Raw genomic sequence first — 16,841 nt, 5'->3', positions numbered from 1 at the left:
CACACCTCCTGGCTGTGTAAGGGCTATTTGACCAAGAAGGAGAGTGATGGAGTGCTGCATCAGATGACATGGACTCCACAATCACCCAATCCAAACCCAATTGAGATGGTTTGGGATGAGTTGGACCTCAGAGTGAAGGAAAAGCAGCCAACAAGTGCTAAGCATATGTGGGAACTACTTCAAGACTGTTGGAAAATCATTCCAGGTGAAGCTGTTTGAGAGAATGCCAAGAGTGTGCAAAGCTGTCATCTAGGCAAAGGGTGGCTATGTGAAGAATCTCAAATCTAAAATACAGTGGCTTTGGAAAGTATTCAGACCCCTTGAATTTTTTAACATTTTGTTATGTTAGTCTTACTCAAAAATGTATTTAAAAAAGAAATATCCTCACACATATGACAAAGCAAAAACAGGTTTTAAAAAATGCTTTCTAATTAAAAAAACAATAATGAAATATTACATTTATATAAGAATTCAGACCCTTTACTCAGTACTTTGTTGAAACACATTTGGCAGTGATTAGAACCTTGAGTCTTCTTGGGACGCTACAAGCTTGGTACACCTGTATTTGGGGAGTTTCTCCCATTCTTCGCAGATCCTCTCAAGCTATGTCAGGTTGGATGGGGAGCGTCGCTACACAGCTATTTTCAGATCTCTCCAGAGATATTCGATTGGGTTCAAGTCCGGGCTCTAGCTGGGCCACTCAAGGACATTCAGAGACTTGTCCCGAAGCCACTCCTGCATTGTCTTGGCTGTGTTCTTAGGGTCATTTCCCTGTTGGAAGGTGAACCTTTGCCCCAGTCTGAGGTGCTGAGCGCTCTGGAACAGGTTTTCATCAAGGATCTCTGTACTTTGCTTCGTTCAGCTTTGCCTCAAACCCTGACTAGTATCCCAATCCCTGCTGCTGAAAAACATCCCCACAGCATGATGCTGCCACCACCATGCTTCGGGATGGTGCCAAGTTTCCTCCAGACGTGACGATTTGTATTCAGGCCAAAAAGATCAATATTGGTTTCATCAGACCAGAGCATCTTGTTTCTCATGGTCTGAGAGACATTAGGTGCCTTTTGGCAAACTCCAACCAGGCTGTCCTGTGCCTTTTACTGAGGAGTGGCATCTGTCTGGCCACTGTACCATAAAGGCCTGATTGGTGGAGTTCTGCAGAGATAGTTGTCCTTCTGGAAGGTTGTCCCATCTCCACAGAAGAACTCTGGATGTCTGTCAGAGTGACCATTGGGATCTTGGTCACCTACCTGACCAATGCCCTTCTCCCCTGATTGCTCAGTTTGGCAGGGCAGCCAGCTCTAGGAAGAGTCTTGGTGGTTCCAATCTCAAGCATGATCAATGGAAACAGGATGCACCTGAGCTCAATTTCAAATCTCATAGCAAAGGGTCTGAATACTTATGTAAATAAGGTATTTCTGTTTTTAAAGTTTATTGTTATTTATTATTAATTTAAAAAAAATATATATTTAATAAATGTGCAAACATTTCTAAAAACTTGTTTTTGCTTTGTCTTAATTGGATATTGTGATGTCATCATGGGGTATTGTGATGTCATCATGGGGTATTGTGATGTCATCATGGGGTATTGTGATGTCATCATGGGGTATTGTGATGTCATCATGGGGTATTGTGATGTCATCATGGGGTATTGTGATGTCATCATGGGGTATTGTGTAGATTGCTGAGGATTTTTTTATTTATTTGATTTAAAATATAGCTGTAACGCAACCAAATGTGGAAAAGTGATGGGGTCTGAATTCTTTCTGTAGGCACTGTATATTTTCCTTTCCTTTTTTGGAAACTACATGATTCCATATGTGTTATTTCTTAGTTTTGATGTGGTCACTTTTATTCTACAATGTAGAAAATGGTGAAAATAAAGAAAAACCCTTGAATGAGTAGGTGTGTCCAAACTGTTGACTGGTTCTGTATGACAGAGCACAACAATAATAATTGTGATATTAAATGTCTATTTAATGTCAAAGGCAACCTCATGTGTTTTACACAGAGCGTTATTCCTCTGGAGGACTGACGCCTAATGTATGGAGCCTTGTGTAAGAGCTCTGAGGTCCCAAAATATGGATCTCTACTGTATTTCCTCAATGGAAAAACCTCAATCCATAGTGTTTTTACAGCTAAACTCTCTTGGTGATCACTGAGTGAAGCAGAACGCAAAACAAACCAATAACAGATAAAGAATGCTTATTCAGGATTTCTCCAAAGTGTTAGTTAGTTCTCTGTTTTGTTGTGAAAATTTCTTGTCGGTCGGTCAGATGCAGATTCCTGGAGTTACCAAATACTCCGGGTTCCATCCTTTCTACACAGGCACAGGCTTCAGGAAGCTAAGGATTGTGGGAAAACTTCTCCAAGACAAGTCTTTGGCATGACGAGTTAGCTGTATGTCAAAGAAAGGATCTTGGGATCTTTACAAGTGTCTCAAATATCACTGGATAATGAATACAATTGTTTACAAAAATCAATTAAAACCTAAATAAAAGATGGAGAATGAAATCAGTCTGTTGTGCTGCCCAGCAGAAGTCTCATCAGTCTCAGATCCACAAAGCTTCTCTGGAGACAGTTCTGTTTCTGTGTTGGAGTCCGTGGTAATCAATCAATCAATCAATGATATCTGTATCTGTGTAGCTCTGTAGCTTTGCTGTCTGTTAGTACCTGTTGTTGTTGTTGTTGTTGTTGTTGTTGTTGTTGTTCCTCTTATTATTGTTGTTGTTGTTGTTGCTGTTGTTGTTGGAGTAGTTGTTGATGCTTGTTTTTTTTGTATCTTTTTAACTTTGACTTCATAATCTCTCTTTATTTTCTACTTAACGTTGTGTGAAACTTGAATTAAATGATCAATGTAGGATGTCCATTAACATGTGCAGAGAAATAGAAGACTCTCCTTAATTTCTTCCACAGGAATTAAACATTTACATCTGAGAGAGAGAGAGAGAGAGAGAGAGAGAGAGAGAGAGAGAGAGAGAGAGAGAGAGAGAGAGAGAGAGAGAGAGAGAGAGAGAGAGAGAGAGACAGAGAGTGTGACAGAGAGAGTGACAGAGAGAGAGAGAGTGACAGAGAGAGTGACAGAGAGAGAGAGAGAGAGTGACAGAGAGAGTGACAGAGAGAGAGAGGGTGACAGAGACAGAGAGAGAGTGACAGAGAGAGAGAGTGACAGAGAGAGAGTGACAGAGAGAGAGAGAGAGAGAGAGAGACAGAGAGAGAGAGAGTGACAGAGAGAGAGAGAGAGAGAGAGAACAAACAGAGTTAGAAACTGAGGAACAGCATACACAATGAAATCATTTCAGCGTCTCTTGAAAAAAACATCTGTCTGGAAGTTTGGATTCAAACTAACAGGGGTGTTCCAGAATGGACTTCAGACATTAGTAATCTACCTGTAGGCACCAGACAGGTCCGAATGGACCTCAGACATTAGTAATCTACCTGTAGGCACCAGACAGGTCAGAATGGACCTCAGACATTAGTAATCTACCTGTAGGCACCAGACAGGTCAGAATGGACCTCAGACATTAGTAATCTACCTGTAGGCACCAGACAGGTCAGAATGGACCTCAGACATTAGTAATCTACCTGTAGGCACCAGACAGGTCAGAATAGACCTCAGACATTAGTAATCTACCTGTAGGCACCAGCTTGGATAAAGTCAAGGACAGGATGTCTGCACTGGCAGACAGAGGCCCTACTATCTCCTCCATACTATCTACACTATATTATCTCCTCTACAATCTATACTATCTCCTCTATAGTCTATACAATCTCCTCCATACTATCTCCTCTACAATCTATACTATCTCCTCTATATTCTATACTATCTCCTCCATACTATCTCCACTACATTATCTCCTCTACAATCTATACTATCTCCTCTATATTATATACTATCTCCTCCATACTATCTCCACTACATTATATCCTCTACACTCTATGCCATCCCCTCTATATTCTATACTATCTCCTCCATACTATCTCCTCTACAATCTATACTATCTCCTCTATATTCTATACTATCTCCTCCATACTACCTCCACTATATTATCTTCTCTACAATCTATACTATCTCCTCACTCCTCTATACTATCTCCACTATATTATCTCCCCTACAATCTATACTATCTCCTCTATGTTATATACTATCTCCTCCATACTATCTCCACTATATTATATCCTCTCTCCTCTCCTCTTCACTATCTCCTCTCTCCTCTTCACTATCTCCTCTCTCCTCTCTCCTCTCTCCTCTCTCCTCTATACTCTCTCCTCTCTCCTCTACACTATATCCTCTGTCCTCTCTACTATCTCCCCTCTCGTCTTTACGCTCTCCTCTCCTCTCTCCTCTTCACTATCTTCTCTCTCCTCTATACTATCTCCTCTCTACTCTTCACTATCTCCTCTCTCATCTCTCCACTTTACTACCTCCTCTCTCCTCTATCTCCCCTCTCCTCTTCACTATCTCCTCTCTCCACTTTACTCTCTCCTCTCTCCTCTTTACTCTCTCCCCTCTCCACTTTACTATCTCCTCTCTCCTCTATACTATCTCCTCTCTCCTCCATACTATCTCTCCTCAATTCTATCTCCTCTCTCCTCTATACTATCTCTCCTCAATTCAATCTCCTCTCTCCTCTATACTATCTCCTCTCTCCTCTATACTATCTCCTCTCTCCACATTACTATCTCCTCTCTCCTCTATACTATCTCCTCTATACTATCTCCTCTCTCCTCTTTGCTATCTCCTCTCTCCTCTATACTATCTCCTCTCTCCACTTTACTATCTCCTCTCTCCTCTATACTATCTCCTCTCTCCTCTCTACTCTCTCCTCTTCACTCTGTCCTACCTACTCTTTACTATCTCCTCTTTCTTCCTCCCTAACCTGGTACTGTCTCTCCTCTCCTCTCCTCTCCTCTCCTCTCCTCTCCTCTCCTCTCCTCTCCTCTCCTCTCCTCTCCTCTCCTCTCCTCTCCTCTCTCTTCTCTCTCCCTACTTTCCGCTTTCCTTTCTCTTCTCTTCTCTGCCCTCTTTCCTATCTTCTCTCCTAACCGGGTGATATCTCTCCTCTCTCTTACTCCTCTCTCCTATCTTCTTTCTTCTCCCTCCTCTCTCCTATTGCCTCTCATCTCTCTCCTCTTTCCTTTCGCCTCTCTCCTCTATACTATCTCCTCTCTCCTCTCTCCTCCATCCTCTCTCCTCTCCTGTTGCTATCGCTCCTCTCTCTCCTCTCCAATCTCTCCGCTCTCTACTCTCTTCTCTCTCTCTTCTCCTCTTCCTCCTGTTCTGTTTGGTTCACAGTAATCTCATAACACGCATGTTAAGTGTTTTGGTTTCACCACATGAGGTCCAGCATTAGAGCCCCTGGCAGCAGACAGCAGTATAATGTATATTAGTTAGGATGTATACTCACCAAATTAGGGCCCCTAGCAGCAGATAGCAGGAGTACCAGAGGAGGGGTGAGAGGAGGGTTAAGGAAGCACCACCCACTGGGACGCCCGCCCTATGGGGCTCTGCTGAGGGAGGGGCTGCGGAAGGGGTGGTGTCTGGAAGACAGCCAATAAGGCACAGCAAGTTAGAGACACAACCAATAAAAATAACAGGAATCACACAGGTCCAATCAGAGGATGGTAGAAGGCTGCCAGGACATGTCAGAACACGTTGTAAGTGTTGAAGCAATGCAGTACATAACTGACCATGTATGCATTGTGTTATAGCCCCTCCTCTAAGAGAACGCTGTAGGCTGTTTGAGAATCTGTCTACGTTGTAGAAGCGAGGGAAATGGCTACAGTAGTATAACATCTCGGTACAGCATGTAGGCTTTGTGGTGCTCATGTGAATTCCCTTTCTTTTTTTCTGGCTGACTTCTCACTAGTCACATTACACCTGTCAACATGTTACTAGCAGGACGGATGAACATTCACTAGTTCATATCATCATCAACTGAGACCGAATGAATTGTAATCTGCAAGAACAATCAATTACACAAGTTGTTCCAACTGGAAGTCAATTTGTAGTGATGTCCTATTCACGCCAATGGAAAGGATATGGTCACATTGTGATACTGTTTTCATCATCACACACACACACACACACACACACACGCACACACACACACACACACACACACAAACACACACACACACACACACACACACACACACACACATACACACACACATACACACACACACACACACACACACACACACACACATCAATACTTTAAATGTGTATGTATAAAACCTGTGCCCGTGGATTTTTTTTAATGTGGTAATTGGACAGTGCAGTTAGATTAACAAGAAGTTAAGCTGTCAGCAGATATAAGACACTTATATGTACCTACATGTTTAACATGTTTATATAAATATTAGAATTTATTTGAATTATGTGCCCTGCAGTTTCCCTGGAAGTTGTCCCGCTAGCAGGAGCCCGATCCTTAACCTTTCTTGGGTAGGGGGCAGTATTTTTCATGTCCGGATGTAAAGCGTGCCCAAAGTAAACTGCCTGTTACTCAGGCCCAGAAGCTAGGATATGCATAATTGGTAGATTTGGATAGAAAACACTCACGTTTCTAAAACTGTTAAAATTATGTCTGTGAGTATAACAGAACTGATATGGCAGGCGAAACCCCGAGGGCAACCCCCCCCAAAGAAATTCAGCATAACACTGATTTCAATGGCTGTCACTTTTATTATAAGGCGAAATCCTCCCAGATTGTAGTTCCCAGGGCTTCCACTAGATGTCAACAGCCTTTAGAAAGACGATTCTCCATCTCAAATTGTATCGTTTATTTACGTATTTGAGTACCTAAGGTTTGATTATAAACGTGGTTTGACTTGTTTGGAAAAGTTTATTAGTAACGTTTGGGTTTTATTTTGTATGCATTTTGATGGAGGGAAACTGGGTGGATTATTGACTGAAGAAGATCATCAAAGGTAAGGCATTTATTATATCGCTATTTCTGACTTTCGTGGTGCATCTGCCTGGTTGAAATATGTTTTTCATGCTTTTGTATGCGGGGCGCTGTCCTCAGATAATCACATGGTGTGCTTTCGCCGTAAAGCCTTTTTGAAATCTTACACAGCGGCTGGATTAACAAGAAGTTAAGCTTTATTTTGATGTGTTACACTTGTGATTTTATGAAAGTTAAATATTTATTATTCTGCAGTTTGAGTTTCGCGCTCTGCAATTTCACCGGATGTTACCGTTTCACCTGCCCATAAGAAGTTAAGAAGTTATGACACACATCAACATTCATCCCAGACACCCAGGACCCACTCCAATTTGCAGACTGCCCCAACAGATCCATAAACGACGCAATCTCAATTGCACTCCACACTGCCTTCACCCACCTAGATAAGAGAGATACCTACGTGAGAATGCTGTTCATTGACTACAGCTCAGAGTTCAAACCAATGTCCCCTCCAAGTTCAGGACCCTGGGACTGAAAACTTACCACTCTAAAGTTTCCAAAACTGTCAAAAATATTGTCTGTGAGTATAACAGAACTGATATTGCAGGCGAAAACCTGAGGAAAATCCAACCAGGTAGTGCTGTTTTTCCTGAAACCTCTCTGTTCCATTGCCTGCCTTCACTACATTTAAAGGAATATCAACCAGATTCCCTTTTCCGCTTCCACATGTTGTGAACTGTCTTTAGACATAGTTTCAGGCTTTTATTTAAAAAAATGAGTGAGAAAGATCACATTGCGTCATTGTATGGCTAGGTGCTAGCAGAGTTTTGCATGCGCAACAGTTTGGAGCAGACATTTCTCTCTCTCTCCTATTGAAGAAGCTACAGTCCGGTTGAAATATTGTGGATTACATATTGTAAAAACAACCTGAGGATTGATTATAAAAAACGTTTGACATGTTTCTACGAACTCTACGGATTCTATTTGGAATTCTTGTCTGCCCGGTTGTGACCGCTCGAGCCTGTGGATTTCTGAACATAACGCGCCAACCAAATGGAGGTATTTTGGATATAAAAATAAAAATAATCTTTATGGAACAAATATTATTTTGTTTGCACTATCTTTATAGTGCAAACATCCGAAGATCATCAAAGGTAAGCAATTCATTTGATTGCTTTTCTGACTTTCGTGACCAATATACTTGGCTGCTAGCTGTTTGTAATATTTTGTCTACTGAGAGAGATGTTCTTACATAAATGCTTGTTATGCTTTTGCCGAATAGCTTTTTTGAAATCTGACACGCCAGGTGGATTAACAACAAGCTAAACTGTGTTTTGCTATATTGCACTTGTGATTTCATGAAATGAAATATTTTTAGTAATTTAATTTGAATTTGGCGCTCTGCAATTCAGCGGATGTTGATGAAACTGATCCCGCTAACGGGACGGGTGCATCAAGAAGTTTATTTCTAAATCGTAATTATTTTGCCACTATGGCCTATTTATTGCCTTACCTCCCTAATCTTACTACATTTACACACACTGTATATAGATTTTTATTTTGTGTTATTGACTGTACGTTTGCTTATTCCATGTGTAACTCTGTGTTGTTGTTTTTGTCACACTGCTTTGCTTTATCTTGGCCAGGTCACAGTTGTAAATGAGATATTGTTCTCAACTTGCCTACCTGGTAAAATGAAGGTGAAATAAAGTTAAAATAAAAAATTCATACTACCAGCTACACTGAGATACAGCCAGATACACTGAGATGCAGCACGCTACACTGAGATACAGCCAGCTACACTGAGATACAGCCAGCTACACTGAGATGAAACCAGCTACACTAAGATACAGCCAGCTACACTGAGATACAGCCAGCTACACTGAGATACAGCCAGTTACACTGAGATGAAACCAGCTACACTGAGATACAGCCAGCTACACTGAGCTACACTGAGATACTTGCTTCATCTGCACTTCTATCACACCAGTGTTAATTTGCTAAATTTGCTAAATACTATGGCCTATTTATTGCCTAACCTCCTAACCTCCTAACCCTAACCCTAACCCTAACCTCCTAACCCTAACCCTAACCCTAACCTCCTAACCCTAACCCTAACCCTAACCCTAACCTCCTAACCCTAACCCTAACCCTAACCTCCTTACCCTAACCCTAACCCTAACCTCCTAACCCTAACCCTAACCCTAACCCTAACCCTAACCTCCTAACCCTAACCCTAATCCTAACCCTAACCCTAACCCTAACCTCCTAACCCTAACCCTAACCCTAACCTCCTAACCCTAACCTCCTAACCCTAACCCTAACCTCCTAACCCTAACCTCCTAACCTCCTAACCCTAACCTCCTAACCCTAACCCTAACCTCCTAACCCTAACCCTAACCCTAACCCTAACCCTAACCCTAACCTCCTTACCCCATTTGCACACACTGTATTTAGATTTTTCTATTGTGTTATTGAATGTACGTTTGTTTATCACATGTGTAAATCTGTGTTGTTGTTTTTGTTGCACTGCTTTGCTTTATCTTGGCCAGGTCGCAGTTGTAAATGAGAACTAGGTGAGAAAGGTGAAATGAGAAAGGTAAAATAAAAAAATTAAAGAATAAAAGAATCTCAAATATAAAGTATATTTTGAGTTGTTTAACACTTTTTTGGTTACTACATGATTCCATGATTTATTTCATAGTTTTGATGTCTTCACTATTATTCTACGATGTAGAAAATAGTAAAAATAAAGAAAAACCCTGGAATGAGTAGGTGTGTCCACACTTTTGACTGGTGTTGTATATGTGAACAGTGTGTGTATTGGTGTGTGCCTGTACGTGTGTGTGTGTTAGTGTGTGTGTGTGTGTAAGGAAGAAGTTGCAGTACATCGGATGTCCAGCAGGGAGCAGTAGAGAACTGAGCTGGATCTCCATTGTTAGAGAATTTCAAAATCCCATTAGAATCAACCCAGTAGCCTAAAGGGCATACCCAAATCTAACTGCCCTGAAGCAAGGATATGCATATTATTGGTACCATTTGAAACACTTTGAAGTTTGTGGAAATGTGAATTGAATTTAGGAGAATTTAACAAAAGAGATCTGGTAGAAGAAAATACACACAAAAAAACAGTGTTTTCTTACCGCCATCTTTGAAATGGAAGAGAAAACAGCCATTACTCTGGCTGAAATTCTGATAGTGTCCACAAGATGGCAGCAGTGTATGTGCAAAATGTCAGATGGATAACTTGGAGTATAACCGATTCTCAAGACTTTTAGTGTGAAGTCACCAGGTACATTTGGGCAAATCGTGAAAAAGACAATCGTGTTCATATTCAATTTGTCTGCAAGAATATCGTCATATTTGTATACTTGGACTTTGATTTAGCTTTTCCAAGTATTAGTAGCCATATTATAAGTTCAACATTTCCAAAAACACCAGTTTTCATAACTTCATAACTCTGAATTTTTTGTCCAAAATGAAAAGCCATGCAGTCGTACAAGGTTAGTACCTACATTTTACGATATATACATGGTTTCCGAATACTCCCGTAAAGCCCTGCTCATTTGCCATCTAGCTAGTTTTGTTTGACCCGATTGGTGCTCATTTGACAAAGACACTGTAGTTTAAGTGATGGCTGCCCGCGTCATCGGAGTGCCATGAAGGCGTCGCTCTCTGACCAAATATGGTGTCCTATAGGATATACTACACCCCTAATGAAATCGTGGAGTCTTGTTACCTTCTAGGATCTCTGAGGAATAGATACGAATGTGATTTGACTCCTTCAAACAACATTTAGGGTGAGATTTCCACAGATTCCTTTCTTTGCAAATTGAGTGGAAATACAACATCGATCATGCATGCTATATGGACCTTTTTAGGATATGAAAAATTATTTTATCTAACAAAACGACACTTCATGTTATCTCTGGGACCCTTTGGATTATAAATCAGAGCAAGATTTAAGAATGTAATTACACATTTCACCTTCAGAGGTGAATTTATGAAATCTATCGCATTGGAAAAAGTGTTTTGTTGTTAGGAGCTCACCTCAAACAATACTATGGCATTTTTTCACAATAATTGCTACTGTAAATTGGACAGTGCAGCTGATATAAGACACTTTGGAATGGAGTCTGAACCTGTTTCTCTCCGTACCTGTCACTCTTCGCACCTGTCTCTGTCTGTACCGGTCTGTCTGCACCTGTTGCTGTCCCTATGGCTCCTGGTCAAATGTACTGCACTTAGGGTTAGTGTTAGAGTAGATATAGGGTTAGGGGTCAGGGGTGAGTAGGTACCGAGGAGGGGCTCCTGCTCGGTGGTGGAGGGGATCTGTTTGGGTTAGGGTTGGGGTCAGGGTTGGGGTCAGGGTTGGGGTACATACCGAGGAGCAGCTCCTGCTTGGTGGTGGAGGGGATCTGTTGGGGTTAGGGTTTGGGTTAGGTTTGGGGTTAGGCTTCAGGTACGTACCGAGGAGCGGTTCCTGCTCGGTGGTGGAGGGGATCTGTTTGGGTTCATCAATCCAGGGGGTGGCGTGTACCGCGACGCTCCAGTCACTCCAGGTGCCGATCTCCATGTCCTTAGCCGCCACCTGGATGATGTACTCCTTCCCTGCGTACGCATCCGTTATGGTGTGGGCCGTACTGTCAGACAACTCCACCTGAAACACACCAATCAGAGAGAAGCACCATCCGTTATGGTGTGGGCCGTACTGTCTGACAACTCCACCTGAAACACACCAATCAGAGAGACGCACCAAAATGGATGCCCTTTAATTAAAAGCATCTAGTTAATCAGAGAGAATCTACAGTACCTCTCATTGTCTACTGGGGTGTCACTTCCTTTAGACAATCCAGTCATCACTGTCTGTGATAACCCTTTTTCAAAGCTCCTTTTACACTGAGAGAAAGCTCCTATTACAATGAGAAAAAGCTCCTATTGCATTGAAAAAGCTTCTATAACACTGAGAGAAAGCTCCTAGTACACTGAGAGAAAGCTCCTATTACATTGAGAAAGTGCTTTCTAAACTGAGAGAAAGCTCCTATAATACTGAGAGAAAGCTCCTATTACATTGAGAAAGCTCATATAACAATAAAAGAAAGCTCATATAACACGGAGAGAAAGCTCCTATAACACTGAGAGAAAGCTCCTATTACATTGAGAATGCGCTTTCTAAAGATAGATATTTCCTATTACTTTCTGAAAACTCCTATAACACTGAGAGAAAGCTCCTATTACACTGAAAGAAAGCTCACATTACACTGAGAGATAGTTCCTATTACTTTCTGAAAACTCCTATAACACTGAGAGAAAGCTCCTATTACATTAAGAAAGCTCCTATAACACTGAGAGAAAGCTCATATTACACTGAGAGAAAGCTCTTTGTAAACTGTGAGAAAGCTCCTATAGCAATGAGAGAAAGCTCCTTTAACACTGAGAGAAAGTTCCTATCACAATGAGAATCTCCTAAAACAAAGAGAGAAAGCTCCTATTTATGGAGAGAAAGCTAATTGTACACTGAGAGACAGATACTATTACACTGAGAGAAAGCTCCTACAACACCGAGTGAAAGATTCTATAACACTTAACGAAAGCTCCTATTACGCTGAGAGATAGTTCCTATTGCTTTCTGAAAACTCCTATAACACTGAGAGAAAGCTCCTATTACATTAAGAAAGCTTCTATTACACTGAGAGACAGCTCCTATAACACTGAGAGAAAGCTCCTATTATTCTGAGAGAAATCTCCTATAACACTGAGAGAAAGCTCCTATTACCCTGAGGGAAACCTCCTATAACACTGAGAGAAAATTCCTATCACAATGAGAAATCTCCTACAACAAAGATTTAATGCTCCTATTTTACGGAGAGAAAGCTAATTGTACACTGAGAGACATATACTATTACACTGAGAGAAAGCTCTTTGTAAACTGAGAGAAAGCTCCTATTACTCTGAGATAAAGCTCCTATAACTCTGAGAGAAAGCTCCAATTACACTGAGAGGGCGTTCCTATTACTTTCTGAAAACTCCTATAACACTGAGAGAAAGCTCCTACAACACTGAGTGAAAGCTCCTGTTACTCTTGTAGATAGCTCCTATTACACTGAGAGATAGTTCCTATTACTTTCTGAAAACTCCTATAACACTGAGCAAAAGCTCCTATTACATTAAGAAAGCTCCTATTACACTGAGAGAAAGCTCCTATAACACTTAGAGAAAGCTCCTATTACACTGAGAGAACACTCCTATAACACTGAAAGAAAGCTCTTATAACACTGAGAGAAAGCTCCTATAACACTGAGCAAAAGCTCCTATTACACTGATAGAAAGCTCCTATTACACTGAGAGACAGATCCTATTACACTGAGAGAAAGCTACTATTACATTGAGCGAAAGCTCCTATTACATTGAGAAAGCTCTTATTACATTGAGAAAGCTCCTATAGCAATGAGAGAAAGCTCCTTTAACACTGAGATACATTTCCTATCACAATGAGAAATCTCCTACAACGAAGATTGAAAGCTCCTATTTTACGGAGAGAAAGCTAATTGTACACTGAGAGACAGAAACTATTACACTGAGAGAAAGCTCTTTGTAAACTGAGAGAAAGCTCCTATTACTCTGAGAGAAAGCTCCTATAACACTAAGAGAAAGCTCCTATAACACTGAGAGAGAGTTCCTATTAAATTGAGAAAGCTCCTATTACACTGAGAGAAAGCTCCCATTGCTTTGAGAAAGCTCATATAACACTGAGAGAAAGCTCCTTTAACACTGTTAGAAAGCTCCTATAATTTTGAGAAAGCACCTATTTTATGGAGAGAAAGCTAATTGTACAATGAGAGACAGATACTATTACACTGAGAGAAAGCTCTTTGTAAACTGAGTGAAAGCTCCTATAACACTGAGAGAAAGCTCCTATTACACAGAGAGAAAGCTCCTATAACACTGAGAGAAATCTCCTATTACACTGAGAATAAGATCCTATAAGACTAAGAGAACATTCCAATTACACTGAGAGAAACTCATATAACACTGAGAGAAAGCTCCTATAACACTGAGAAAAAGCTCCTTTAACACTGAGAAAGCTCATATTATATTGAGAAATCTCCAACTACATTGAGAAAGCTTTTATAACACTGAGAAAAAGCTCTTGATACATTGAGAAAGCTCCTATAACACTGAAAGAAAGCTCTTGTAACATTGAAAAAGCTCCTATTACACCGAGGGAAAGGTCCTATTACTTTGAGAAAGGCTGTAAGGCTGATAGAAAGCTCCTATCTGGCTGAGAGAAAGCTCTTCAGAGAACAACACGGTTTTACATCCATGTGTCCTCTCAGAGACACCCCCCAACATCCCCTGTGTCCTCTCAGTGATACCCCCCAACACCCCCTGTGTCCTCTCAGAGATACCCCCCCAACACCTCAATGTCTCTTCTCACCACCACCTCTCAGAGATAACCCCCAACACCCCCTGTGTCCTCTCAGAGATATCCCCAACTCCCTCTGTGTCCTCTCAGAGATATCCCCCAACTCCCTCTTTTTTCTCTCAGAGATATCCCCCAACTCCCTCTGTGTCCTCTCAGAGGTTCCCCCCAACACCCCCTGTGTCCTCTCAGAGATTCCCCCCAACACCCCCTGTGTCCTCTCAGAGATACCCCCCAACACCCCCTGTGTCCTCTCAGAGATATCCCCCAACTCCCTCTGTCCTCTCATAGATACCCCCAACACCCCCTGTGTCCTCTCAGAGACACCCCCAACACCCCCTGTGCCCTCTCAGAGATACCCCCCAACACCCCCTGTGTCCTCTCAGAGATACTCCCCAACACCCCCTGTGTCCTCTCAGAGATACCCCCCAACACCCCCTGTGTCCTCTCAGAGATACCCCCCAACACCCCCTGTGTCCTCTCAGAGATACCCCCCAATACCTCAATGTCTCTTCTCACCACCACCTCTCAGAGATACCCCCAACACCCCTTGTGTCCTCTCAGAGATACCCCCCAACACCCCCTGTGCCCTCTCAGAGATACCCCCCAACACCCCCTGTGTCCTCTCAGAGATACCCCCAACACCCCCTGTGTCCTCTCAGAGATACCCCCCAACACCCCCTGTGTCCTCTCAGAGATACCCCCCAACACCCCCTGTGTCCTCTCAGAGATACCCCCCAACACCCCCTGTGTCCTCTCAGAGATACCCCCCAACACCCCCTGTGTCCTCTCAGAGATACCCCCCAACACCCCCTGTGTCCTCTCAGAGATACCCCCCAACACCCCCTGTGTCCTCTCAGAGATACCCCCCAACACCCCCTGTGTCCTCTCAGAGACACCCCCCAACACTTTGGTGAATGGAGAATAATGATCAAATACAGCTTTGTTTGGCTCCTACATTTACATTTTAATGGAACTGTCTTCTTCGTAATTGGTCGTGAGTGTTGCTCACATCCCCTGAGACTGGCAGTCTCAGAGCCAAAAAGAGAGAGGGCTTTCATTTCAATTCAACCATGCCTGCATCCCAAATGCCTTTACAGTATTGTACAGTACTTCTAACCATAGGCCCGTTTCATATCCACCATATCTATCACCCAATATTCTAACCACAGATACAATACCATATATAACACCATATCATTATAATCATAGAGACAATACTATATATACCTTCATTATAACCACAGAGACAATACCAGTATATAAAACTACCTATACTCTACCAAAACTACCTATACTCTACCTAAACTAACTATACTCTACCTAAACTAACTATACTCTACCTAAACTACCAATACTCTACCTAAACTACCAATACTCTACCTAAACTCCCTATGCTCTGCTTCAACTCCCTATGCTCTGCTTCAACTCCCTATACTCTGCCTCAACTCCCTATACTCTGCCTCAACTAACTATACTCTGCCTCAACTCCCTATACTCTGCCTCAACTCCCTATACTCTGCCTCAACTCCCTATACTCTGCCTCAACTCCCTATGCTCTGCCTCAACTCCCTATGCTCTGCCTCAACTCCCTATACTCTGCCTCAACTCCCTATACTCTGCCTCAACTCCATGCACTCTACCTAAACTACCTATACTCTGCCTCAACTACCTATACTCTGCCTCAACTCCCTATGCTCTGCCTAAACTACCTAAACTCTACCTAAACTCTATATAAACTACCTAAACTCTACCTAAACTACCTATACTCTACCTAAACTCTATCTAAACTACCTAAACTCTATCTAAACTACCTAAATTCTACCTAAACTCTATCTAAACTGCCTCAACTCCCTATACTCTGCCTCAACTCCCTATGTTCTACCAACTACATGCACAGTGCCTTGCAAAAGTATTTATCCCCCTTGGCATTTTTCCTATTTTGTTGTATTACAACCGGAAATTGATATTTATCTGGATTTCATGTAATGGACATAGATAAAATTGTCCAAATTGGTGAAATGAAATGAAAAAAAGTACTGTTTAAAAAAACAAGAGAAGTGGTACGTGGATATGTTTTCACCCCCTTTACTATGAAGCCCCTAAATAAGATCTGGTGCAACCAATTATCTTCATAAGTCACATCATTTGTTAGATTGCACACAGGTGGACTTTATTTAAGTGTCACATGATCTCAGTATATATATATACCTGTTCTGAAAGGCTCCAGAGTCTGCAACACCACTAAGTAAGGGGCACCACCAAGCAAGCGGCACCATGAAGACCAAGGAGCTCTACAAACAGGTCAGGGACAAAGTTGTGGAGAAGTACAGATCAGGGTTGGGTTATAAAAACATATATGAAACTTTGAACATCCCACGGAGCACCATTAAATCCATTATTAAAAAATGGAAAGAATATGGCACCACAACAAACCTGCCAAGAGAGGGCCGACCACCAACACTCACAGGCAGGGAAGGAGGGCAACAACGAGACCAAAGATTACC

The 16,841-nt window shown here is 41.9% G+C and overlaps 1 protein-coding gene across 1 annotated transcript in view; it reads right to left on the bottom strand.

Moving 5' to 3' along the window:
• Nucleotides 1–1,810: 1,810 nt before the first annotated feature.
• The window catches only part of cntfr (ciliary neurotrophic factor receptor), a 515,148-nt gene continuing 500,117 nt past the window's right edge, over nucleotides 1,811–16,841 (bottom strand). The window contains exons 7-9 of the mRNA XM_036936729.1: nucleotides 11,382–11,571; nucleotides 5,409–5,541; nucleotides 1,811–2,933 (exon numbers count right to left, since the gene is read on the bottom strand). Coding sequence (XP_036792624.1) covers nucleotide 2,933; nucleotides 5,409–5,541; nucleotides 11,382–11,571 — 324 coding nt within the window. The 3' untranslated portion in view covers nucleotides 1,811–2,932. The remainder of the gene's footprint in view (nucleotides 2,934–5,408; nucleotides 5,542–11,381; nucleotides 11,572–16,841) is intronic.

This window comes from Oncorhynchus mykiss, chromosome 12, assembly GCF_013265735.2.
Source record: "Oncorhynchus mykiss isolate Arlee chromosome 12, USDA_OmykA_1.1, whole genome shotgun sequence".
In the NCBI taxonomy this organism is placed as follows: Eukaryota; Metazoa; Chordata; class Actinopteri; order Salmoniformes; family Salmonidae; genus Oncorhynchus; species Oncorhynchus mykiss.
The sequence above is the reverse complement of the archived record's forward strand: the minus strand, read 5'-3'. Positions and strand labels throughout refer to the sequence as shown.